Below are 26,530 nucleotides of genomic sequence, written 5' to 3'. Positions count from 1 at the left end.
TCGTTAGTAGTGAATATGAAATCATCAAATTGGTTTTGACACCAAACATGAAATCGTCAAAATAACGTTGACACAAAATATGTTTTTTTTATTTTTGTAACCGAACGAACTATTCTGGTTTTTTTATTGTTTGGATTGCTTACCACATGTTTCATGTGGTTAACTATTCTGTTTTTAGTTCCGCCTCCAATCCTTTTTGCCCAAGAAATGCAGCCTGTTTTTTCGGTGTGGCACATTTGGCGGCCTGCCGAACAGGATCCGCTATTGTTGGGCGTCCGGCCCAACATGGACCTGGAAATGTGTCCTTCCTTCCCAGCCCGTGCCGCCGCCGCATTCCTGACGCCGAGCCCTAAACGCTTCTACTCTCCTCGGTCCTCGCCCACCCGCCTCTCCCTTTCCCATCTCCCTTGCCTTCGCCAAACCCTCAGAGATGGCCTCGACCTGCTTCCGCGCCGCCGCCCGCGCCGCCACCGCGGCATGCCGCTCGTCGGCCTCCCGCTCCATGCCCTCCGTCGGCCGCTCCGCCGCCCGCCGCGCCCCGCTAATCTCCAGGTAAACAAACGGTGACGCAGTTGATAGCCTTATCCATGTGGGTGCCGGATCTGTGACGCGGAATGGTCTGTGGCGTGCAGGGTGCCGCTGGAGCTGGGGTGCTGCGCGGGAATGTCGCTGCTGCCGCTGCACAGCGCGGTGGCCGCGGCGAGGCTGACTTCGCGGCTGAGCACGGCGTCCCGGAGCTCCTCCGCTCTCTCTCAGGGTATCCTCTGTCGCACCTATCCCGGACTTTAACAATCGTACCATCGATGAAGCTGTTGTCTGTCTTTTCGGTTTGGGTGAGAACTGCGCCCGCCCGTGCATACTTATACCTTACTTTAATCTTGCGCGCCATTAGTTCAGTTGCTTGCTCAGCATGGTGAAGAATCTGATGCTGCTTGTTTGCTCTGTGTCACCCTTTGGTCACTTCCCTGTCGATGATTCTGTGTAGTTTTTGTCCAGATGTGTGTGGTCGTTGTCGTATCACCGAAATGCCAGTGTTCTAAGAAGTTCCATTTGGTGTTTGTTTGCTATCATTTCTATTCCAAAAGGAAATTATTCAGCTCGCTGTAGATGGTTCGACTAATGAAAATGGAGAATTAGAGATGTCCATGTTCATAAACTCTAAATTCCTCTAATTCTTACCAAAATAATGTCGTATGTAGCACCGTTTTGGCCTAATAGTATGCTAGTGCTGTTCCACAGTGACATCACTGTGCGTAGTGACATGACTACCTCAATATTGTGTTTATGTTTGGGTAGGAACAACAAATCACTTTAATTCTTAGGTTGCACATGTCAGTGCTACCTTTGGGTCTCTCTAGCTGATCAGCACTCCATACTATACCTCCTTTACCTACAGTCCAAGAGAGAAAACATTTTTTTCATACTATAAGACAATAACGATTGCAGATTCATTTGTTCAACAATATTCTTTCATAGATTTTTGTATTGAGGTCAATTGAGTGAGACATTTGGTTTCTGCAGGCACATGAGTTGCTAGTTCTTGAAAGGTATTTTACTGGAAGCTTGCTGTTTTGCTTCGCAATCATCAAGAATGAGTGCCTAAACATGTCAAATTTGTACCTGAAGACTAGATTTATATTATTTACATATAATTATTAGCCGCCTTTCTTGAAGAACAGTTTGATGGATAAAATACGCCATTTCCCTATGTTTTATGCAGTGGTTGTGATTTTGCTAAGCCTACCTGTTTGGGAAAAATATATGCAATATTATTTGTGCAACTTTCCTATATGCTTCTCTCTTTGCCTTGTAAGATGGTTACATTTTCTCTTGAAATTCTATTTAACAAAGTGAGTTGTATGAATCCGCCTGGCAGTGTAGTTTACAACATTACCATTCTTCTTTTCTCAGATGAAAATGATGATACGTGAAACATTTACACAATGTCTTAAGGTGGGCGCTTGGCTATTGTGGATATGCTCCAAACATATTGCTCGACATCTGTCTTAGCCGTAGTGTTATGTCTTAGACAGTCAATTCCTTGTAACATTATTATTTCTAGTATCAGGAACACTTCAACGCTGTATGCTTCCATGCTTATAAATTTAAAGAATAAAGGTGCTGTTGCGATGTTCAATCTCCTGATGTATACTTTATTTGTTTGTTTTATATAGAGATGGGTCTCTCTGCTCCAAGGTGATAAAACGCGGGAAGACCTGCTCATGTCGTGCAATCAGTCTGATAGAATTTGTAGAGTAGTGAACTAAATGAACTTCTTTTGGTACGGAGTAATTTATTTGTGACACGTACAATCATGGTTCTGCTGGGCCTTTCCAAGTTTTGAGATCATATCTTTTATCTTGATATAAATATGCAAGGACAAATTGCAGAGTGATGGCTGTGTTTGTTTACAACAGTTCTGAATGCCATTTATATGGTAATGATCGATGAGAAACGAGTTTAATAATACAGTATTGCCTATCTGCTATTTGATATTCTAGCCGCATTCATACAAGTCATTTCAGAACCTGGAATCAGCTTACATCCCACCAGATAGTCTCAATGCTTCATTTCCATGGTCTCCTGCTCTGTGAATTTTGTTTAAATTTGCAGCTTCCAGGAATTGTTGTGGTTGCTGGCTTGCTGTGAAGAAATGGTTGTTACAATAGAAAAGGTTGGTTAGCCAAATGCCCAAATGAAAACCTGTGTATTCTACTCTACCTTGAAGATGGTCGCCTGGATTGCTTGTTTTTTTTATTCAAAACCAGAGTCGATTTCAGCAACTGTTGCATCTCATCGGACGGCTCTTCCTTTTCCTCTACATCTATCCACTGCCTCTGCCCTCTTAGAGCATCTCCAAATAATATTGCAAACTACATGCTACCCTACTCCTCGTCGGAGCTTGATGGACCCCTTGATGTAGTCGTGGCCTCATGATCGTTCAGTGGGGCAAATCGATGTCATCTCCTTCAGTGTTGTCTGCGAAGAGCTCCTCCTGCTTGATGTCGTGGCGGTTTGATGTCGCCACCTGCTCGGACTCAAGGATGGCGTGATTCTCCATGATGAGCTTGGCGAAGGCGGCAGTGCCTCCATGCTTGGCCTCGAAATGCGCCTTCGTTGAGAGGTGCTTCACCTCCTCAACTTGGGTGAGGCAGAATTGCTCCTCCACCACCTTCATCGAGAGGAGGTGGATGTCGTCCACCATGACATTTGCCACCTCAAACCTTGCGGAACCTCCATGCCCTCCTCCTCCGAGCTCGGGCAGGCCGCCATGTGCCGTGTGTTGTGCATTGGCGTCCATGTGGGCTAGAAATCCTTCATGCCCTCCTCAAATCCGTCTTACATATGGGCTAGAAATGGGTAGTGCTGGACAGCCCAAACATATGGGCTAGATTTAAAGGGTTCGGTTAGGTGATAATTTTTTATCCATACTATGTTCGAACTGTGTGCCCGAACATATGGGGCGAAGCGGAAGATCCGGTTGAAAATGCTCTTGTCCATGCTAATCGGTTGTCTCTCTTGCTCGTGGCGCTGCTACAGTGTAGTCTTTGCCATGTCGCCAACACCCGACTGCTAGCAGTTCTGTCGCTGTTCCCGACCATCTCTCTAACCCTATCGTGCCCGACCATCTTCCCTGGTGTTACAAAACCCCTCCTCTGCTCAATGTCGTCGCTGCCTTCGGCTCGGTGAGCATGAATAACCAAGAAATCATACGTCAAAGAATCAACCGTGATATGCTAAATATGTAGTACCGTGAGTTTTAGCAGACCAGAAGGAATAAAGTTGGTTAGCAGATGAGGAGGCTCATCAGACAGAGGGGACAATGACGATCCACAACGATGCATGTTATGTGGTGGTTGTTAGAGTTATAATATAAGTCATGTACCCCTTTGTATTTATCCCGTTGTATAAGGGGTTTCCTGCATATGTTTCACACCTGTACATGTATATATATATCGGCCTATGGCCTCATGGGAATACAAGTTGCATATTCCTATCATGGTATTAGAGCTAGGTCAATTTTATAGCACGCGCAACTCGTGCTGTTGATCCACCTCCGTCGCGACGCCTTCATCCTTGGCTGCGCTGACTCTCCCTCCCACCCCCGATCGAGACTCCCAGATCGATCTGCTCGACCCGCCCTCATCCGCATGTCTCGTGAGGCGCCGCCGCCTGGGCGCTGCCGCCTGATAGCCGTCATCGATCCCGATCGAAGACGCCCGCGATCCAGCCGACTGGTTCTGCTCGTGACCGATCCAGCCGCCAGGTCCTGCCCAAGATCCTGTAGCCGGTCCCAACTGCTCTCTCTCCCGCTCGGATCCCGTCGCTAGCGTCCTCTCCAGCGGACGCCCGATCCAGCGCCGGCCCGATCAGGTCGCTGGTGCTCTCGTTGGTTCTCAAAACAAAAAAAACAAAAAAAAAGTCTGCTGCATCGGGCTATGTTGTTGTCCCTCGCTGTCCGGTGATCTTTGATGGTACTAACTACACCGAGTTTACTGGCTTCATGCGCATTCACATGCGTGGCATCCGTCTTTGGGGTGTTCTTTCTGGCGAGGTCTGCTGTCCGCCACGTCCAGTTCCTCCGGTGGCCCCTACTCCGCCAACTCCATCGGTTCTTCCTACGGATGCTAATCAGGCCGCCAAGGATGCGGCTAAGGTTGCTGATGAGGCTGTTGATCGTGCTTATGATGAGAGGGTTTTGGCTTATGAGGAGGCTCTTCAGACATATCATGGTGCTCTGTCTGTTTACACCCAGTGGCTTGATGATGATGCTCGTGCTGCAGCTGTTCTCACTGCTAGTGTTCTGCCTCAGTTTGCTTCTGAATTTCTGGGTCTTTCTACTGTCTTTGAGATGTGGACCCGTCTTCGTGAGCGCTATCAGCCCTCTGGTGATGCCTTATACCTCTCTGTGATCCGTCAGGAGCATGCTCTTCAGCAGGGTGACTCCACTGTTGATGACTTCTATGCATAGAGTTCTGCTATCTGGCGCCAGCTTGATTCTCTCCGTAGTGCTGGGTGTCGTACCTGCCCCTGTTGCCAGGCTGTCCAGGCCAATTTGGAGTTTCATCGCGTCTATGAGTTCTTGTCTCGGCTCCGTAAGGAGTTTGAGCCCCGGCGTGCTCAGTTGTTTGCTCGTGGCCGTATTTCTCTCATGGAGGCGCTTTCTGAGATTCGTGCTGAGGAGACTCGCTTACGTGGTGCTGGTTTGCTGGAGGTTCCCTCTGTGCTCGCTACTCGTGCTCCTACGCCACTTGCTCCACCGACCCCTTCTCGCTCGAGGGCTCCATCGCTCTTGCCCACTCCTTCTGGAGGCTCAGGTCGCCCCCGTCGACATTGCGCCTATTGCAACAATGATGGTCATCTTGAGTCTCAGTGCTACACGAAGAAGAAACACCTGCGCAAGGCTCGATACTCATCTTCAGGGACTTCGTCATCTACCTCGACAGCTTCAGCCATTGCTTTGACTGAGCAGGATATTCTGAGACTTAAGCGTCTGCTCGCGGCTTCAGGTTCTTCCTCGACGGGTACTGCCGGTTCTGTGACTGATGCTTCCCGCACTGAGCAATCACCCTCTACACAGTCAGGTACATCCCCCTGGGTTCTGGACTCTGGAGCTTCTTTTCATATGTCTTCTCATTCTTCCACTTTGTCCTCTCTTCGATCACTGGATTCTCCTATTCATGTCTTCACTGCTGATGGTACTCCACTTTCTGTTGCTAGTAGAGGCAATCTTACTACTCCTTCTTATTCTGTTCCTGATGTTGCTCATGTTCCTCGACTTACCATGAATTTTTTTTCTGCTGGTCAACTTACGGATTCTGGTTGTCGCGTCATCCTTGACGTTGACTCTTGTTCTGTCCAGGACCGTCACACGCACACTCTGGTTGGGGCTGGCCCTCGCCGCCGTGATTCTCAGGGTCTTTGGGAGTTGGACTGGCTTCATGTTCCTTCTGCTGCCACCACCATCGCCAGTTCTTCCGCTTCTGTCGCCTCCGTTACTGGTTCTTTCCAGCAGTGGCATCATCGACTTGGTCATCTGTGTGGTTCTCGGTTGTCTTCTTTAGTTCGTCGAGGCCTTCTGGGGTCTGTCTCAGGAGATGTCTCTTTAGAGTGTCAGGGTTGTCGTCTTGGCAAGCAGATTCAGTTGCCATATTCACATAGTGAGTCAGTGTCTAAGCGTCCTTTCGATTTAGTCCATTCTGATGTGTGGGGTCCGGCCCCTTTCGCTTTGAAAGGTGGTCATAAATACTATATTATTTTCATAGATGATTTCTCTCGTTACACATGGCTTTATTTCATGATTTCTCGTTCTGAGGTGTTGTCTATTTATAAGCGTTTTGCTGCCATGGTTCATACTCAGTTCTCTTCACCCATTCGTGTTTTTCGTGCTGACTCCGCTGGCGAGTATATCTCTAAGATGTTGCGTGGTGTTCTTGCTGAGCACGGGACTCTTTCTCAATTCTCTTGTCCTGGTGCTCATGCTCAGAATGGTGTGGCTGAGCGAAAGCATCGACATCTTCTTGAGACGGCTCGTGCATTGATGATTGCTGCCTCTCTCCCGCCTCATTTTTGGGCTGAGGCTGTCTCCACATCCACCTATCTTATCAATATACAGCCTTCCGCTGCTCTACAGGGTGGTATTCCTTTCGAGCGACTTTTTGATCGTTCTCCCAATTATTCGATGCTTCGCTCGTTTGGTTGTGTTTGCTATGTTCTTCTTGCCCCTCGCGAACGCACCAAACTGACCGCTCAGTCTGTTGAGTGTGTCTTCTTAGGCTACAGTGATGAGCATAAGGGCTATCGTTGTTGGGATCCTATTGGTCGTCGGATGCATATCTCTCGAGATGTGACTTTTGAAGAGTCTCGTCCCTTCTACCCACGCCCATCTTCCTCGACTTTTTCAGTGCAGGATATCTCTTTCCTCACTTTTCCTGACTCACCTATCACCCCCGCCGAGACTGTACCTCTCCGTTCCACTTTCTCTCCTTCTCCACATCTAGTTGATTTGCAGCCATCATCGTCCCCGGTCTCCTCGCCTAGCATGTCACCGGGTTCTCCACCTTCATCTCCGGTGACTTCCTCCCCGGTCTCCTCTCCCAGCCTGTCACCGGATTCTACACCTTCATCTCCGGTGACTTCTTCGTCGCCACCCCCTGATTCTACCTTGCCGATTCCTCCTTCTATTATTCCATCTTTTCCTCAGCATTACACTCGTCGTCCACGACCAGTCGATGCCTCTGTGGATGGGTCGTTATCTTCCTCTCAGCCTACTTATGGCTTGCGTTCTCGTCCTCGTCCGCCTGTTGATCGCTTTGGATTTCCCACCGCTGGTGCTGCTGTTCTTGAGCCGACTTCTTACCGTCAGGCTGTTGTTCATCCTGAATGGCAGTTTGCGATGGCAGAGGAGATTGCTGCTCTTGAACGCACTGGTACCTGGGATCTTGTTTCTCTTCCTCCCGGAGTCCGTCCGATCACTTGTAAGTGGGTCTACAAGGTTAAGACTCGCTCCGATGGTTCTCTTGAGCGTCACAAAGCTCGTCTTGTGGCTCGTGGTTTTCAGCAGGAGCATGGTCGTGATTATGACAAGACTTTTGCTCCTGTGGCTCATATGACCACTGTTCGTACACTTCTTGCCGTTGCCTCTGCACGCCACTGGTCTATATCTCAGCTTGATGTTAAGAATGCCTTTCTTAATGGTGAGCTGCGTGAGGAGGTGTACATGCAGCCACCACCTGGGTATTCTGTTCCTGATGGCATGGTATGTCGTCTTCGTCGCTCTCTCTATGGCCTTAAGCAAGCCCCCCGCGCCTGGTTTGAGCGCTTTGCCTCTGTGATTACTGCTGCTGGTTTTTTAGCAAGTGCTCATGATCCAGCATTGTTTATTCACCTTTCTCCTCGTGGTCGGACTCTTCTTCTTCTTTATGTTGATGACATGATCATCACGGGGGATGACCCCGAGTATATTGCCTTTGTCAAGGCCCGTCTTAGTGAGCAGTTTCTTATGTCTGATCTTGGACCTCTTCGCTACTTTCTTGGGATTGAAGTCTCTTCTACCTCTGATGGCTTTTTTATATCCTAGGAAAAGTATATCCAAGATCTTCTTGCTCGTGCTGCTCTTACTGACGAGCGCGTTGTTGAGACTCCTATGGAGCTCAATGTTCACCTCCGTGCTACTGATGGTGATCCTCTCCCTGACCCGACGTGTTATCGTCATCTTGTTGGCAGTCTTGTCTATTTAGCTGTCACTCGTCCGGACATCTCTTATCCGGTTCATATTCTGAGTCAGTTTGTCTCTGCCCCACCTCGGTTCACTATAGTCATCTCCTTCGTGTTCTTCGATATCTTCGAGGCACGATCTCTCACCAGCTATTCTTTCCTCGCTCCAGTTCTTTACAGCTCCAGGCCTATTCGGATGCTACGTGGGCTAGTGATCCTTCCGATCGCCGTTCACTTTCTGCTTACTGTGTTTTTCTTGGTGGTTCTCTCATTGCCTGGAAGACGAAGAAACAACTTGCAGTTTCCCGTTCGAGTGCCGAGGCTGAGTTGCGAGCAATGGCTCTTTTGACGGCAGAGGTGACTTGGTTACGGTGGTTACTTCAGGATTTTGGTGTTTCTGTCACTACACCGACTCTGCTTTTATCTGACAGTACAGGTGCTATCAGCATTGCACGTGATCCTGTGAAGCATGAGCTCACCAAGCATATTGGTGTTGATGCTTTCTATGTGCGCGCTGCTGTGCAGGATCAGGTTATTACTCTTCAGTATGTGCCTTTCGAGTTATAGTTGGCGGATTTCCTGACGAAGGCTCAGACTAGAGCACAACATGGCTTTTATCTCTCCAAACTCAGTGTTGTTCATCCACCATGAGTTTGAGGGGGGGTGTTAGAGTTATAATATAAGTCATGTACCCCTTTGTATTTATCCCGTTGTATAAGGGGTTTCCTGCATATGTTTCACACCTGTACATGTATATATATATCGGCCTATGGCCTCATGGGAATACAAGTTGCATATTCCTATCAGTGGTGAGCGTGCTGGTACATATGAAGCTGAAATTGAAAAGTATTACTCCGTCCCGAATTACTTGTCAATCTAAGACCAGTAATTCGGGATGGAAGAAGTATAAGAAATGCTATTTTTCTTTTCAATCACTCTTCGTGGATGATACACGCAGTTTGCCACGATGCCTACTCCATACACACGCCTTTTGGCCATTCTCAGCGTAACCTATTCGATTTCCCTCCATGGCGGCAAAGAATCCGTTACAAAGACGATGTCAATTAAAGTCACCATCTGAGGTATCTAGGAAAAAACTATCACGGGCCACATCAACTAATAACGATTGAAACGCTTGATAAAGCATGCTTTCATAGTAGGCCTTGAAGAACCTCTGCTTTTGCCAACGTTGTCAACCTGGTTCTAATGGGTTGTTTCGAAAACCAAAGTGTTTCAATGTAATAAAAAAACATTCATGAAATACTGGAATCAGAAACTTTGCTACCACCTCCGTCTCGGTGTATAAGTCATTCGCGTAGTTCTAGGTCATCGGTTTGAAAAATTAAATATGTGTTATATGTCATGAAAAGTATATTACTAGATTTCTGCACGGATGTAGTTTCTAAATATATATTTTTTGTCACATATAATACATATTTAGATAGTTAAATTGTTGACCTAGAACTACGCGAATGACTTATACACCAGGACGGAGGTAGTACTTTTTCATCGTTCACAAAGATTATCGCAAGCAAATCATAAAACTTTAAGAATCAAATTTGTGTCAAAATTGTTGATTTTTCGCTAGCAAGTACTCCCTCAGTCCCATAATATAAGAGCATTTTTTACACTAGTGTAGTGTCAAAAACGCTCTTATATTATGGAATAGAGGGAGTAATTCTTTTGAAAAGGCATAGCTAAAAGTAATTCCGTGTGCTAAACTTCTATGTCTTCCCCAAAGAAGTACTCCTAAACCCGATGAAGCAGCAGGCGTACTGAAAGATAAATGAATTTTGAGTAGTACTCCATCTGTAAACAAATATAAGAGCGTTTAGATCACTACTTTAATGATCTAAATGTTCTTATATTTGTTTACGGAGGGAGTACTACTGTACTAGTATACATTGGCAGTGGCATATTGAACAACCAGTTTCTTGTCTACTCCTAAACCTGATGAAGCAGCAGGCGTGGCCATGGTCTGGTGCATGCCTGCCTCCCCTGCCAGTGCATATATAGGATTAGCTGCAGAATAAATTTCAGAACAGTATAGTACCTGCAAATAATTTGGATACACCCAAAATTGCATGTAACCAATGGCATGCTAAAAGGAAAAGAGAAGGGAACACTTGTATCATCAGACCATGCTACCATAATCTTCAAGCCTAACAGTGTGGAATTTTTCACTTCTCCAATGGGGAGACTAATGTCACATTTAAGAATCTGTGTTCCAATGCTGACCAAGTGTTGCATGACCTAAAACTTCTTCCATCATCCCAGGACAGCAAACCATCATTCTATACAGTATATGAGCTTATGCCAATCGGCTTGTCTGGAACTAGCACAAGCAAGAGCTGGATCACAGAAAAGCAAGTGCCCAGGGCAGCCTTCCTGTCCTAGACATCTCCTCCAGGGCTCTCTTGACACCATCTATCCGGCTGTTGGTGGCTGCCTGCTTCTTGACTCTCTTCTTATCAGCTCTCCTCTCTGCATCTTCTATCGCCTTTTGCATCTTCACTACGGCTTCAGCTCTCTGCTTCTCCAACTTCTTCTGCATTCAGTTCAGACACAAACAGAAATGTGAAACTGCAGGTGCAATGCTATCAAATGCAAATATTCAATGCAGTGAACTGAAGTATACCTCAGTTTTTGTCAGTTTATGCCTGGCCTGTGCAATCTTATTCTTCTGCCATTTATCGATCTGGGCTTCTTTCTGATTCAACCTAGTTGATTGAAGTAACATCATAAGTGCTCTGTCTAGAAAAGTTACAAAGAACTATCCTTTTGTAACACACAAATCCAATTTTGTTAGTTCATGAACTCTATACACGATGAGTTGATAACGGGTCAGCTCGAATTTTCATTTCAACAAACTAGACAGTCACAAGTCACAAATAGTCATCTATGTACCAATAATCAGGAGCATGCTCTTCTGTTTTATTCCAATGTAAGATAGAGTTTAGCGCAAACTGTTCCTTTATGATAACAAACATATTATTCTACATACGATCATTCCCCAAGCCATTTGATTCCTCGTCATCATTCGCTCGATGCAACTATTCTTGTTATATGAACAATTCTTGATTCTGAGTAACTCCCTAGTTAACCGCTAACAAATGCATGTTAAAAAGTAATGATAAAAGATGACATAAGAGGGATTACTTTTCTATGAGCTTTGCAATCTGTGCATCCTTCCAGGCAACCAACTTGGCGTGGACAGCATTTTCCTCATGTTTCCTTGCAGGGCACCGCAGCCGTCTCTCCATCCTTTGCACTGCAGCTGCACAATCCTCGACCTCTGTATGGTCAAAAGCACGACCATCATGATTGCTTCCCTCATAGGCACTATCCGACTCGAAGTTCCAATCACGAGCTGAAACAATGCAGGATTGTCTCAAATTCATGTTCTGCTGAAAAACTGATAGGTCTCAAGAGATTTAAGCCAATACCTGAGGATACACGAGATGACATAGCATCATCCTGCCAGTCCTTCTGATCCACTGCCTCATCTGCCTCTTCACTTACTTTAGGCAATCTCCATTCATTGACAGCATCAATTGCTCCCATGCGCTTCCCATGGTAATTATGTGAGGAGCGAGCTCGGCGCATCAATCTAGCTGGTGTGGCCTTGTGGACGAATTTTGGAGGCCCTCGACTGGATCCGTTAGCTGCATAGTTCAAGCAAACTAATTGAACATGACATGCAAGAAAAAAATGTGAGGCTGATCTATGAAAGGGGGAGGCAGACAAAAGGCGCAACCTCTCCTGTCCGGCAGAGAAGGGTGCCTGGGAGTCTGTAGTCGGATGTTTCGTGGCGTAGCAGAACACTTGACGAAATCTTCTCTCGTTGGTAACCTCCCTTGCTCTTGTTCCTGAGGTAGTTTGGCTTATTAGCACCTCCCAATTACTTATGAAAGATCAAATGGGTAGAAAGCATAACTAGGTGGATACAAAACTGGAAGCAACAAGTAACAATTGGATGGAACCAGACAACCAAATCATCCTAATCTGGTTGATTGACCAAATAAATGCACCATTGGTATGATTGAGATAATGTTACTCCAGTCTTTGTCCAACTCAAGATTCAGCAAGCAGAAATTTAGCAACAAGCCTGGATCACAAATGTGCAGCCTTTGCTGCTCGTTAGTTAATAATCATTAGGAGTTTCCAATCGATTCCTGGAGCATCTATCAATCAAGAATCCTATGAAACTTTAACAGAATGCTAAGATGTCGAGGCCTTAGTTCCTGGGATCGATACAAGAAACCGAACAGTTCCATCCAAGAACCTACATCTGCTCCAAGACTTGACACAAGGAATCGATGGAGCCCAACACAGCTCATGAACCGCATGCTACAGAGCAATAGTTCCAGACTGACGGCAGGGAAAATCAAGAACCTTTGAGTTATCTACTTGTCAAGCGAGATCCTGTCAGGAGCAACGCGAAAGAGAACCAAGAACACGGGAACCGACCTGCTGTGACGTGACGAAGGAGGACGTGTCGCCATCGTCGCGCCGCTCTCCGCCGTCCCGGCAGCCGTCGCCGCCTTTGCTGCTGACGGGGCTGCATATGGGCGACGGGGAGGCCGGGCGGTGCGCGGTGAGGGAGCCGGCGCTCCAGGCGGCGCAGCTGCCGTAGGAGGACGCCGGGCGGCGGCCGTAGGGGCCGCCGCGCCCGCCCATGGCGGCCATGGCGAGCAGCATCTGCGTGCTCCTCCCCGCGGACGCCTCGGGCTGGTCTTCCGGGTCGGGGTCGGCATAGAAGGCGGCGGCGCCCTCGGAGGCGTCGGAGCGGGCGGGGGAGGAGCCCGGCGAGACGCGGGAGGCGGCCGTCGACTCGCCGGCGCAGGGGAGCGGGAGCGGGAGGAGGTGGTCCATGCGGCGCATGTTGATGCTGCCGCAGGAGGAGACGCCGTCGGGGACGGCGGCCATCTTCTTGGCTTCTTGCTCTGCGCGCCTCACCTCTTCTTGCCCTCCTCCGCGGGGGTGCGTCTGGCAGTTGCAGAGGGCGCGCGATTCGAGAGATTGAGGGAGAGAGGAGGAGAGCCGAAGATGGTACGGATGGGCTTTATATCAAGCGAGGTGGGCTCTGGGCTGGGCCGTCTGGCAGGGACAGGGTTCAGGTGACATGCACCTTTGCATGTCACCGTGTGACTTGCGTCCCAAATTCATATTTAAACATTGTAAAAAAATCTGAAAAAAATCATGCATGTTCATAGCACATATTAAGATAATTCCTAAAAAAATTAGATCAAAATTCGAAACATATATCAAGAAGCAAAAAAGAAAAATCTGTTATGAATAGTTGCGAATGATTCTCTGTATACTATTCACATATGAGTTTCTCTTTTTTGCTTCTCGGTGTATGTTTCAAATTTTGATTTTAATTTTTTAGGGATTATCTTAATATGTGCTATGAACATGCAATTTTTTCAGATTTTTTTACAATGTTTAAATATGAATTTAGGCCGCAAGTCACACGGTGACATGCAAAGGTGCATGTCACCTGATCCCTGTCCATCTGGCAGCTGGGACGGGTGCTTCCTCCTCTCCTGTTCGTGACATCGAGAAAAAGCAGCTGCTCAGCAAATGCAAATGCAAAGGCTTTTGTCTCAAAATAAAAAAATGCAAAGGCTTTTGTCTCAAAATAAAAAAATGCAAAGGCTTTTGTCTCAAAAAAAAATGCAAAGGCTTTTGTCTCAAAAAAAATGCAAAGGCTTTGTCTACCAAAAAAAAGGAAATGCAAAGGCAACATCAACATTCCAGGGCAGACTGGGAGTGAGTCTCTTGACAAACCAAATTAATTCATCACCATCAGATTTGCACGAAAAACACATTGCATCAAGTAGCCGCCGACGTATTTCTGCATTTGCCTAAAAAGACGTATTTCTGCAATGCAAAGTGTGCAGGCAACAAAAACCATTCAACAGTCAAGTCATGTGGGGATAAAACACGAACACTTTTGGTGCTTCCGTCTGATTCATCATCAGGAACTAACAAGTTCTGCCATAACTTATAAAAGAAAATTTCTGTGGCGTACATAAATGTTGGTTAGGATCGTCATGGGGTAGTGTCAGCTTGTTACAACTCTGCCAAAAACACAAATCTGGGCGGTTGGTATCTCAATTGCCCTTGGGCGTGCCAGCTTCCAAAAATGAAGAACTTTGATCCAAATCCAAAGAATTTGCACCAGCTCCAAGTATACGAACTTTGCAGCAGCACCTAAAATTCTGTCTGGACCAAAAGAGCGATCAGGCTAAGCAGCAACACCCGCTGGATAGTTGAGCACCTTGCCCTTGACTCGTTGATGGCCCGGTAAAATCTGCCACAAGAAAAGCTCAATCCTTACGGGCAAAGAAGAGATGAAGCACATCATCGCAGGGAACGGAGCACACCAAGATGATCAGACTTCATACCCTTTTGAAAAATACTCTGCCCTTCTTTCCCATTCCAGTGCCCACTAGGCTTGCCGCCAGGAGAGATTTGTTGTCGGGCCTCCACTTCAGCTCTTTGAGATTAGAGAAAAGCTCCGAGAGTGCACCAGTCATTTCCTCGTCCTTTATTTTGTTGCACGCGACAACTTGTAGACTCTGCAAATCATTCCATGAGGTGACTACAGATTCGACACCTCGAGTTGTTAATAATGAGCAGCCTTCTAAGGACAGCAATTTCACTCTCCTGAAAAATAAGCAAGATAACCATTAGTCAAGATAAGTGAGACGACTAGTCAAGATCCTATGGTACATCCAATACAGCAATACATAAATATTAGTTTCCAGAAATATAGGCTGTGGACCAAAATGTAATAATACCTATTATTACTCTATAGGAATGTTCATATGAAAAGCATTTCCACAAGAGGATTTTTTTTATGAAAGAAGATTTCTTGATAAGAAAATACCAAATATCCACACACACAAAAACTAGGACTGCTTTGTACTAGCACTTCCATTAAGCTTCCAGGTAGTTTGAAGTTCAATGAATTTCAGCTGAATAAGGCTCAGTATGCAGTTAATCTATTGTGAAAAAATTACCATGAAAGCAGAAAAAAGTTTGTTACAAACAGTAAAACAGGCAAAAGCTGGTACCGCTGCCTGAATGACAAACACAGCCCAGGCGTGCGTCTAGTTATTACCCATTCATTTCTAATAACCAGATGCACGCTTAGGCTGTGTTTGGGGTTGAGATGGCCCTACCATCTCTTGCCTATTTTATGTTGTGCGTCTGGTTATTAGCCATTCATTTCAGCCCATTAGTTGGAAACTGGTGTCGACCAGTTGGCTAGTGTCACACGGCCCGCTGCGCGCCCAGCCTGCCACCTGCGTTCGAGCCCCAAGCTCTGCAGGTTGTGTGCTTGGTTGTTTCTTCTTAATAAAATTGCCACAGGGACCAGTTCCCGTTGGAGTGTTGGTGTCATTTTGTTTCAGCCCACTAGTTCACTAGCTCCGTATTGCATCCAGAAATCTAGGGTGTGTTTGGTTGAGGAACCAAGTAAAATGGAATGTCATGGTTCCATTCCATTAGAATGGGTCCATTCCATTCCTGCGTTTGGTTGTAGTCAAATGATGGAATGGAATGGTTCCGTTTCACTGTTTGGTTGAAGGGATGGAACGAAAACGAATTTGATTCAGCTCACCTCTCTTGTAAGAATGCTGATATTCTCATTTACTCATGGCAATTTAAAACTTACCTCATATATCAAGAATTCTTTATATACTCATGGCATTAGAACAAGGATGTTGATTTTTATATACTCATGGCAATTTAAACTTATCTCATATATCAAGAATCCTTTGCTGTTGTCATATATCAAGAAGTCAGTTTTCGAGTGTTGCCAAGAATGGAAAATACTCCCATAATATAAGAGGAAATACTTAGTGTCAAAAACGCTCTTAGATTATGGTTGTCCTTATCAAGAAGTCAGTTTTCGGGTGTTGCGAAGAATGGAAAATACTCCCTCTGTCCCATAATATAAGAGGAAATACTTAGTGTCAAAAACGCTCATATATTAGGGACAGAGGGAGTAGAAGATAAGATCATGACAATCACTATGGATAATGGCTCCTCAAATGATAATGCTGCTAAGAGATTGATGGACAAGATCATTGCTAGGAAATTGGCTAAATTTATTCCTAAGTACTTCCATGTTCGCTGCTGTGCACACATTGCCAATTTGATAGTGAATGATGGCATTGCTCCATTGCAAACTTTGATCAATAAGCTTAGGGATACTGTCAAGTATTTGAAAAAAATTCCATCACACATGTCCAAATTATTGACGTTTTGCATGTCTCTAAATATTGAAGTTGGGAAAGGTTTATAGTATATGAACAAATATGTCCAAAATTTACCTCACAGCTCTCTCGAAAAGATGAAAATATGGAAGAAAATCGAAACCAGGATGAAGGTTAGACCGTTAGAAAAGGTTAGAAACAAAATTAATTAAACGCTTTCAGAACTAGAGGCGGAGCTTCTTCTCAATGAACTGCACGCATTAGTCCCTAAAACCAATCCAAATCGGTGAGATCGAGAGCTCCCTGGTTGCAGCAGCTACTCGTCTTCCCTACTGCCAATGCTGCTGGTCTAGTCCTTTGCTTTCTGATGCGTTGGAGCCACTGCTCTGCTACCAGCCAAATCGGCAACAAAATCTGCGCTGCCGCTGCTCTGCTCTCTTTAGGCGTGACGAAGGACTCCGGGTGGAGGTCCACGCCGCTGCTGGACACCATCTCGCAGCCCACCTCGCTGGTACCAGCCGCCGTACCTACTGGCCCGCCGCCAGAGAGGGTGGCACCACCAGAGAGGAAGAGCTGCGGGACTTGCCGGCGCAGGTGACAGATTGAGAGAGGGAGGGAGGCGAGAGGGGTGGCGACGCTGAGATAATGATGGGGTTTGGGCCTTTGGGGTGAGTGAGTCATGGGGAGGGGTGAGATGCAAGAGCCGTTCTGCGTGGTTCCACCAAATCGGAGGTACCGGTGTGTCCGCATATGGATGGAATATGCCGTTCTCTGGAACGAGTGGGTTCTGGTTCCTCTACCCAACCAAACACGAGAACGACTCCTGGGAACGGAACGGACCCGTTACGTTCCGCCTGACGACTCAAACCAAACACACCACTAGGTATGAATGGCACAAGATGCCCTATCCAGGAAACAAGCTAGAATAGTTGACTTGGTAGAATCTATTTGCAGAGTCACGAAAAAGGTACTACACGGCAGACAAGCTGGATATTAAGGCGTTTCCTGGTCAGGGCCGAAATAATTGCACTCGACAAGATGAGGAAATACATTCCATTCTCATAGAGAAACAGTAACATGCCACTTTTAGGAAGCACTTACTCAGATGCCTTGAGGACTAATCAAATGCAAACAATAAATATGTGACAAACAGCAGAACTGCAGAAGAGCGCTAATGGCATAATAATCTCTTCATGTGAGGGCAATTATCTACCAAAACCTACGTAGCTACATTAACATATAATATGCTGGAATGCTTGGCACTTTTCAGCCGTTCTACCACACCATGAAATTGGAAAATTGGCAACCAGTGGTCTGGGACATCATTCAGCAGGCAATTGAAGACGCAAAAGACATCCAAATATTCAGCATATAACAGGTGCAAGATTGGCCATCTGTTGCTTCCTTTCCCCAGGAAAGTCAATTCTATGCTGAAAAAAATTCCATCACACATGTCCAAATTATTGACGATTTGCAAGTCTCTAAATTAGACATCCAAATATTAAGTTGGATGTCTGCAATGGAGCCTAATTTGTGATGCAAATAGAAGTAACTTATACCCTAATCAAATGAAATTATGCAGACAACCAAGTCAGGTTTTACAGTTTACAGGTCACTAGTGCCTGGCCATAACAAATTATTGATGATCTGTGGAACAGCCAGTGAGCTACCTGGACGAGCATTTGATAAATAGTTTCACGATGAGGCTTTTATCAACAGAAGAGAAGACAGTTTACTAAAAGAAACAGCATCACACGCAAAGGTCATTTATGTAGACTAGGTATGTGCCCGTGCGTTGCCATAGGGGCCAAAATAGTATGTGCCCGTGAGTTGCCACAAGGGCGAAAATAGGTATATGCCCATGATGGATCTACTTTATTGGGTTACCAAAGATAAGAGATTAATTGTTGTAGTATTTATTTGTGTACGGGCTGTGAATTTATTGCTATTTATTGGGTTAGCAAACATGTCTGGTCGGTACCAGGTTTTACCATAAATAAAATTCAGAAGGTTGGACGAAGGATTTGACATAAGAGGGAACGGTACTTTCTTTTTAATTACTACATATAAGTAGAGAAAAGATTTCGCTTAAGCACACACCTTCAAATCGGTGCAACCAGCACACTAAATATATCACCTGACGGACATCAACCTTGAATACGTTAACTACATCTACTGTTTTCTTTAAACAACTAACAGCACGAACAGAATATAGAGCAAAAAGATAACTAAAGTACAGTACTTGTAACAAGATAACATACCAAGGGTATAGAACCACAAGTAAGTGTAAAAATTTGCTAGCAAATGCTATCTCAGTATTGGTTGTTAGAACACTCTCACAGACAACCAGAATGCTACTTAACCTCAAGATAGTTACTTATCATTCAATCGTCAAAAAAGCAATGGTCAGTTCAATCATGCAGGGTGGGCCATGTATTGCAAGCATTCTATCCCCTGACACTTAATCAATGTCATAGCATCCGAACGTTAGATACCTAAGGCTCCTTTTATTGGCAGCATGTCATTATCACAGAGCAAACAAAAAGCGTGAATAATTAAACAGTAGAAGGCGCAAACTGTCCCCATTAGAAACAATCATGATAGTCTATTAAGAAACTAGTGCTAATACATTTGAAGAGTCAGATTGGTGGTTACAGTACCTGCATAGGCCAGCCAACGCAAACATGTCGTCTTCAAGGCCCCAACAATTCTGGACCAGCAACTCGCGAGCACCCTCACAGACCAAAAAGAGAGCATGGAGGGCGTGGCGGTCACGTAGCTGGCACCGATGCAATTGCAGGCTCTCGAGCGTGAGGCAGGCGCCAAGATGTTCAGCAGGCCCAGGATCATCATCAATCCTGGCACACCCCTGAAGCCGCAGGGTCTTGAGGTTGCCACAGAAAGCTAGAGCAGCAAGCCACCCGCCGTCCATCCTGTGCTCAGCAATGGTGAGCTCCTCCAGCATCGCACAGCACCGCCCGACAGCTGCAATGCCATCATAACTGCCCTCGCAACCCACAAGCTCCAGCTTAACCAACCGTTTGCAGCCATGGGCGAGGATGGTGAGGCCGATGTCAGTTACCCCGCCATCTTCACTCGTGCCATACAGCGGCGAGGAGGCGGCAACAATGCGGAGGATCTGGAGGTGCGCAAAGGCAGAGACCGGGCGGAGCGCGAGGTCAGTACACCGGTGGAGCTCAAGCTCTTGCAGCGTGGCGCAGCCTCCGGCGATATCCATGAGGCCGGCGGACTCGGACGCTGCTGTGGCCGATAAGCGCCGGAGGTTAGGGAACCTGGCGGCAACGACGGCGAGGCCCCTGTCGAGCACATCGTCGGCGAGGAACCGGCAAGCGCCGAGCGGCGGGTCCGCGGCGGGGTCTAGGGTTAGCGAGACCGCGCCGCAGGTGAGGACGGGGGAGGCCCGAGACGGCGCGGCCGGGGCGGCTATGGAGGCCGGGAACAGGTCGAGGACCGCCAGGTCGGGGAAGCGGTAGGGGAGGCGGTGCGTGACGAAGGCCCAGTCCCGCACCGCGAGGCGGCGGCGCAGGCGGCCGGAGAGGCGCGTCCACCTCTTGCAGACGAGCGAGGCGGAGGCCGTGAGGTGGGGCTCCGGGAGGTAAGCGAGGACGCGGAGGAGGAGCTCGTCGGAGAAGGCTAGGGTTTGGTCGGGTGCGCGGTCCGGCGGCGGGGTCGGCGGGGCCATGGCCGCGGCGGGCGAGTGCGGCGGCTTCCCCGGGAGCAGCCAGAGGTCGGGCCAGCCCTTGGGCCCGTCGCGGTGGAGCCCGCGGCCGGCGCTGAGGGAGTTGCGGTCGGGCTCAGGCATTTCTCGGCGCTATTGTTGCACTTCCTCCGAACGGCGCAGCGCCGGGCCGCCGCATGGCCCGGCTCCCCCGGCCGCGACCGACGGGCCCGCGGCGAGGGCAGCGGCGCTTCGGTTCGAGGCGTCGGGAAACGGCGATTCGGCGGTGCGGTGCGGCGCGGTGGGGGATCTGAGGTTTGGAAAAAAAAAGAGCGATTGCGGTGGAGGGTTTTTGCGTGGGATTTGGAAATCGGAGTTGGCGCTTGAGGCAGGCGCGGGCGGGGGGCGCGGGATAAGCAGGCGGTGCAGATTCCGTTGGGGCTCTGGGCCAGGCAAGTGTGTGGTGGTGGGGAAAAGTTTTTCAAATCCTTTCCTTGTCTCCGTCTGTGAAGTGTGAACCTCTTCCCGTATCTCTCCATCTTCTCCAAGGAAAAAACTGAGCTTTTCTTCTCGTTTGTTCCGTTGCCGAGCTGGTCGATGTAACTAAACTTTATTTAAATTCCCATAAAAAATTATTTAAATTTATAAACTGTTCGTTGTGAAGGACGAGGGAGGGATGGAGCTTGCGAGGAACAACCGGCCTCGTCGCTCGTCGTGGTAGAGTACATTCAGGCCGTGACGGAGGATGTACACATGTACTCACTGTACTGCGGCGGCGTTAGGTTTACGGCGCCTTTTCGTTGCAAAAAAAAAAAAGGTTTACGGCGCCTTTTCCTTTTCTTGGGCGTTAAAGTGGTCGCCTGGTTTTTCCTTAAAGGCTAGTAGATTAACTACTCTAGTACTTCTGCTTCGAACATAAAGTCTGCAGTTGCGGTTGCTCTAGGTCATCGCAGGGTTTGTTTTCTCTTTTCTGCTGCTGTTTCTGTTACGGGAGTAGGGTATTTATTTTTGCAGCGAATTCGGTTACGGAAGCTAGAGGGCAAGAAAGGCCACAACGAGCCAAACAAAGGATGGGCTGGGGTATAACTCTGTTGCACGCATGGATCAACAGTTTGGGACCTTTTTTAACATAGTATGAACGCAGACCCTCGTATATATGCACATACACTCATTTTTCTGAAAGCGCGCATGTGAAGTCGCACACCCTGCCCTATGAACTCTCTTTCGAGAGACTGTGCCGACACATTATCTTGAAATCGATGAAGTCGTCACAGACGCCTTCGTAGTCCTCCCACGAGATCTTGATGTTCTATGCAACATGCGCATACACCTCCGTATAGTCGCACACCCTGCCTTATGAGCATCTTCGAGAGATTAATCCGGCATATTATCTTGAGATAGATGAAATCGCCACAGACGCCTCCATAGTCGACGGAAACGTCTTCCTCCACTGAACGCACATCGTCGGAAGACCTGAAATAAATCTTGAAAAATGTGAGTATCAGTGTCAAGTCTAGGACTTGAACCCTAATGGGTTGTGGATATCACTGTCCTCCTAATCATTCCCTACAACCGGGGTAGGCAAATCTGGGTCACTATACATCTGCGGACGTGTCTAGACGGGCCCACGGAAAATGTTGGGCGGGTCCTCATTTGCCCTCCCATACAACCACACTTTCCATATGTCAATCATATATTCATGCAAATTCATGCACGTGTATCTTATAGCATAAATTCATCACCAATTCAATAAATTGACGATACAAAATAAACAACAACTCAACAAGTCATTACATCCCAAAATAAAAAACAACAACCCATACATAGATAGACGATAGACGATCCCGTAGCAACACCTCGCCGTGGAAGCTGGCGAGGACGTTGACTACGTTACCTTGCCGAAGGCTTCACGTCAGCGGGCCAGCGTATTACTGTATCTCGGGAAAACTGGCTATGACAGCAAGCTCGTCGACAGCGACGGCTTCACGCGTGCCATGTCACAGATTAAGTGGTCCATCCCCAACCCCTCTGGTTCAACCGACGTCTATCTCTTCGACAGCCCCGCCGCTGATCTCCTTCGCCACGCGATCAAGGATTTGCGATCCTTGTACGCCATCGAGCCCATTTTGGTCATTTCTGAAGGACACGTTCTACGATGGCGAGTTGGGATCCTTGATACGTCCATTTTGCATCATGTTTTCTTACTGCTATTATAATATTTTTATGCATAATAATGCTTTATGGAGTAATTCTAATGTCTTTTCTCTCATAATATGCAAGGTTTACACAAAGAGGGAGAATGCCTGCAACTGGAATTCTGAGCCTGAAAAAGCCACGTCAGAGTTACACATTCTGCACATCTACAAATGAGCTGAAAATTTATGGAGAATTATTTTGGAATATATAAAAAATATTGGAGCAAATAACTACCCGAGGGGGCACCTGGTGAGAACAAGACACTAGGAGTGCCAGGCCCCCGAGGCGCGCCCTGGTGGGTTGTGCTCAGCACGACCCACCTCTGGTGCCCATCTTCTGGTATATAGATCATTCTGACCTAGAAAAAATTAGGAGGGGACTTTCGAAACGAAGCGCCGCCGTCTCGAGGCGGAACTTGGGCAGGAGCACTTTTGCCCTCCCGCGGAGCGATTCCGCTGGGGGGAACTTTCCTCCCGGAGGGGGAAATCATCACCATCGTCATCACCTACAACTATCTCATCTTTGGGAGGGCAATCTCCATCAACATCTTCGACAAGACCATCTCCTCTCAAACCCTAGTTCATCTCTTGTGTTCAATCTTTGTACCGGAACCTCAGATTGGTACTTGTGGGTGACTAGTAGTGTTGATTACATCTTGTAGTTGATTACTATATGGTTTATTTGGTGAAAGATTATATATTCAGATCCATTATGCTATTTAATACCCCTCTGGTCTTGAGCATGATTATCATTTATGATTAGTTACTTTCGTTCTTGAGGTCACAGGAGAAGTCATGTTGCAAGTAATCGTGTGAACTTGATATGTGTTTGATATTTTGATGATATGTATGTTGTGATCCCCTTAGTGGTGTCATGTGAACATTGACTACATGTCACTTCACCATATTTGGGCCTAAGGGAATGCATTGTGGAGTAGTTATTAGATGATGGGTTGCTAGAGTGACAGAAGCTTAAACCCTAGTTTATGCGCTACTTCGTAAGGGACCGATTTGGATCCAAAAGTTTAATGTTATGGTTAGATTTTATCTTACTACTTTTCTCGTAGTTGCGGATGCTTGCGAGGGGGTTAATCATAAGTAGGAGGTTTGTTCAAGTAAGAACAACATCTAAGCACTGGTCCACCCACATATCAAATTATCAAAGTAGCAAACACGAATCAAACCAACATGATGAAAGTGATATGGTGAAATTCCCGTGTACCCTCAAGAATGCTTTGCTTATCATAAGAGACCGTTTTGGTCTGTCCTTTGCCAAAAAAGGATTGGGCTACCTTACTGCACTTTATTTACCGTTACCGTTACTTGCTCATTGCAAATTATCTTGTTATCAAACTACCTGTTACCGAATATTTCAGTGCTTGCAGAAAATACCTTGCTGAAAACCACCATTTCCTTCTGCTCCTCGTTGGGTTTGACACTCTTACTTATCAAAAGGACTACGACTGATCCCTATACTTGTGGGTCATCAAGGCTCTTTTCTGGCGCCATTGCCGGGGAGTGAAGCGCTCTTAGTAAGTGGAAATTGGTAAGGAAAAATTTATACTACATGCTAAAATTTATTGTCACTTGTTACTACGGAGAACCATCCTTTGAGGGGTTTGTTCGGGGTATCTTCACCTCGACCGGAAGCACAAGGACTACGATTGATCCCCTATACTTGTGGGTCATCAAGGATCTTTTCTGGCGCCATTGCCGGGAGTGAAGCGCTCTTGTTAAGTGGAAATTGGTAAGGAAAAATTTATACTACATGCTGAAATTTATTGTCACTTGTTACTATGGAGAACCATCCTTTGAGGAGTTTATTCGAGGTATCTTCACCTTGACCGGAAGCACAATTAGTTGCCCCTCAACCTACTGCACCTACTGGAAATATTGGTTATGAAATTCCTTCGGGTATGATAGAACAACTGCTAGCTATTCCTTATACTGGAGATGGAAATGAACATCCTGATATGCACTTGATATATGTAGAAGCAATTTGTGGATTATTTAAGCTTGCAGGTTTATCCGGAGATGAAGCTAAGAAGAAGATTTTCCCTTTATCTTTGAAGGTAAAAGCATTGACATGGTATAGGCTATGCGATGATATTGGATCTTGGAACCGGAATCGATTGAAATTGGAATTTCACCAAAAAAATTATCCTATGCATCTAGTTCATCGTGATCGGAATTATATATATAATTTTTGGCCTCGTGAAGGAGAAAGTATTGCTCTAGCTTGGGGGAGCCTCAAGTCAATGTTATATTCATGCCCCAATCATGAGCTCTATAGAGAAATTATTATTCATAATTTTTATGCTCAGCTTTCTCATGATGATCGATCCATGCTTGATACTTCTTGTACTTGTTCTTTTATGAAGAAGACTATTGAATTCAGGTGGGATCTTTTAGAAAGAATTTAATGCAACTCTAAAGATTAAGAACTCGATGAAGGTAAAGAGTCAGGTATTAAGCTTGAGTTTGATTGTGTTAAATCTTTTATGAATACTGATGTTTTTCACAAGTTTAGCACTAAATATGGACTTGGCTCTGAGATAGTAGCCTCCTTTTGTGAATCATCTGCTACGCATGTTGATCTCCCTAAAGAGAAGTGGTTTAAATATCACCCCCTATTAAAGAAGAAATTAAAGAATCGGCCGCAGTTAAAGATGAAACTATTATTTATAATGTTGATCCAGTTGTGCCTACTGCTTATATTGAAAAACCACCTTTCCCTATTAGGATAAAGGAACATGCTAAGGTTTCAATTATGGTTCATAAAAGTAATATTAAAGCACCTAAACCTGCTGAACAAATTAAAGTAGAACCTAGTGTTGCTATGGTTAAAGATCTCCTGGTAGAAAATATTGATGGGCATGTTATTTACTTCTGCGATGAAGCTGCAAGAATTGCCAAACCCGGTGAAAAAGATAAACATAGACCTGTTGTTGGCATACCTATTATCTCAGTTAAAATAGGATATCATTGTTATCATGTTTTATGTGACTTAGGTGCTAGCGTGAGTGTTATTCCTTTTACCTTATACCAAGAAATTATGAATGATACAACACCCGCTGAAATAGAAGACATAGATGTTACTATTAAACTTGCTAACCGAGACACCATTACACCATTTGGGATTGTTAGAGATGTTGAAGTCTTGTGTGGGAAAATAAAATACCCCACTGATTTTCTAGTTCTTGGTTCCCCACAAGATGACTTTTGTCCCATTATCTTTGGTAGACCTTTCTTGAACACCGTTAATGCTACAATAGATTGTGAAAACAAATTATCGGTGTTAGCTTTGGTGATGAGTCTCATGAGTTTAATTTCTCCAAGTTGAGTAGACAGCCTCATAAGAAAGAACTACTTGGTAAGGTTGAAATAATTGGTCTTGTTTCTATTGTTGTGTGTCCTACTGATCCACTAGAACGATATTTGTTAGACCATGAAAATGATATGCATATGCATGAAAGAAATGAAATAGATAAAATTTTCTTTGAACAATGACCTCTGCTCAAACACAATTTGCCTATTGAAACTCTAGGAGGTTGTCGTGGATTTGTCACGGCAGATGTCCTAGTGAAAGGACTTAGTCGTGAGGCCAACGCATCTATGTGGTAGCTTGAGAGGGGTTGATCGGAATCGAGAGACGCGAGGCGGATCAACACACAAGACAAGGATTTAGACAGCTCCGGGCCCCGGGAAACATCATCCGGTAACAACCCTACATGTTGTTTGTGGCTAGATCTCATTATGCTCATGAGGGAGTCGTCATCTCTCCGGCTCTCCTAGTTGTGTCTAGACTTAACCATTATTCAACTCTTCCCTCTTGGGGTGCCCTGCCCCTCCTTATATAAGTTGAAGGGGTGGTTTACATGTAGAGTCCAACTCGGAATAAGACTTAAACTATTCTGATTTCTCATCACGGGCTTCTCTCCATGGGCTTCTTAAGGTCTTGGGCTTCTTACAATCCGGCTTACAATCTAGCTTACAGTCTGGCTTACAATCTGACTTACCATCTAGCTTACCATCTGGCTTAACATCTTAAACAATCTGTCGGCTTAAACATCTTAAACATCTGCCGGCTTAAATGTAACGCCCTCGATGCGGCTATATCTCCCATGTGTCGAAGCACGACTTAGAGGCATAACCGCATTGAAAGCAATGTCGCAAGTGAGGTAATCTTCACACAACCCATGTAATAC

At 46.1% G+C, this 26,530-nt stretch overlaps 3 protein-coding genes across 14 annotated transcripts; 1 reads left to right on the top strand and 2 right to left on the bottom strand.

Moving 5' to 3' along the window:
- Positions 1–329: 329 nt before the first annotated feature.
- On the top strand, positions 330–2,500 carry LOC119317362 (protein NUCLEAR FUSION DEFECTIVE 6, mitochondrial-like). Of its 12 annotated transcripts, XR_005153590.1 has the most exons (5): positions 330–552; positions 633–757; positions 1,522–1,547; positions 1,912–1,953; positions 2,175–2,500. XR_005153590.1 is itself a non-coding variant. In XM_037591806.1 (4 exons), exons 1-3 carry the CDS (start codon positions 431–433, stop codon positions 1,929–1,931), a joined length of 267 nt encoding a protein of 88 aa, XP_037447703.1. In that variant the 5' UTR covers positions 330–430; the 3' UTR covers positions 1,932–1,953; positions 2,175–2,495. The 12 variants fall into 12 exon arrangements, 8 of the variants coding, with proteins under 8 accessions (XP_037447703.1, XP_037447705.1, XP_037447706.1 ...); XR_005153589.1 differs by lacking the exon at positions 1,522–1,547 and having other exon boundaries at positions 633–833; XR_005153587.1 differs by lacking the exon at positions 1,912–1,953 and having other exon boundaries at positions 633–833; positions 2,175–2,495.
- Positions 2,501–10,298: 7,798 nt separating this feature from the next.
- On the bottom strand, positions 10,299–13,146 carry LOC119315919. The gene is made up of 6 exons (XM_037590359.1): positions 12,688–13,146; positions 11,975–12,086; positions 11,664–11,882; positions 11,377–11,587; positions 10,856–10,937; positions 10,299–10,765 (listed from the first exon to the last, which is right to left on the bottom strand). The coding sequence occupies exons 1-6, from the start codon at positions 13,144–13,146 to the stop codon at positions 10,574–10,576; spliced, it is 1,275 nt and encodes a 424-aa protein (XP_037446256.1). The 3' UTR covers positions 10,299–10,573.
- A 1,014-nt stretch (positions 13,147–14,160) lies between these two features.
- Positions 14,161–20,550, bottom strand: LOC119317361 (F-box protein At5g51370-like). Its single transcript, XM_037591800.1, has 3 exons — positions 19,109–20,550; positions 14,631–14,892; positions 14,161–14,536 (listed from the first exon to the last, which is right to left on the bottom strand). Exons 1-3 carry the CDS (start codon positions 20,269–20,271, stop codon positions 14,471–14,473), a joined length of 1,491 nt encoding a protein of 496 aa, XP_037447697.1. The 5' UTR covers positions 20,272–20,550; the 3' UTR covers positions 14,161–14,470.
- Between the last annotated feature and the right edge of the window lie 5,980 nt (positions 20,551–26,530).

The sequence above is a fragment of the Triticum dicoccoides genome, chromosome 6A (genome assembly GCF_002162155.2).
Source record: "Triticum dicoccoides isolate Atlit2015 ecotype Zavitan chromosome 6A, WEW_v2.0, whole genome shotgun sequence".
In the NCBI taxonomy this organism is placed as follows: domain Eukaryota; kingdom Viridiplantae; phylum Streptophyta; class Magnoliopsida; order Poales; family Poaceae; genus Triticum; species Triticum dicoccoides.
The sequence above is the reverse complement of the archived record's forward strand: the minus strand, read 5'-3'. Positions and strand labels throughout refer to the sequence as shown.

What these genes read in the sequence shown, in the direction of transcription:
- LOC119317362 (XM_037591801.1), top strand. Translation starts at nt 431, where the DNA reads ATGGCCTCGACCTGCTTCCGCGCCGCCGCCCGCGCCGCCACCGCGGCA. An exon ending in CGCGCCCCGCTAATCTCCAG is followed by an intron (nt 553 to 632) that starts GTAAACAAACGG and finishes TGTGGCGTGCAG; the next exon opens with GGTGCCGCTGGAGCTGGGGT.
- LOC119315919 (XM_037590359.1), bottom strand. Translation starts at nt 13,146, where the DNA reads ATGGCCGCCGTCCCCGACGGCGTCTCCTCCTGCGGCAGCATCAACATG. An exon ending in TTCTCTGCCGGACAGGAGAG is followed by an intron (nt 11,883 to 11,974) that starts GTTGCGCCTTTT and finishes TGAACTATGCAG; the next exon opens with CTAACGGATCCAGTCGAGGG. An exon ending in ATTGCAAAGCTCATAGAAAA is followed by an intron (nt 10,938 to 11,376) that starts GTAATCCCTCTT and finishes TCAATCAACTAG; the next exon opens with GTTGAATCAGAAAGAAGCCC.
- LOC119317361 (XM_037591800.1), bottom strand. Translation starts at nt 20,271, where the DNA reads ATGCCTGAGCCCGACCGCAACTCCCTCAGCGCCGGCCGCGGGCTCCAC. An exon ending in GCGTTGGCTGGCCTATGCAG is followed by an intron (nt 14,893 to 19,108) that starts GTACTGTAACCA and finishes CTTATTTTTCAG; the next exon opens with GAGAGTGAAATTGCTGTCCT. An exon ending in GCAGAGTATTTTTCAAAAGG is followed by an intron (nt 14,537 to 14,630) that starts GTATGAAGTCTG and finishes TTCTTGTGGCAG; the next exon opens with ATTTTACCGGGCCATCAACG.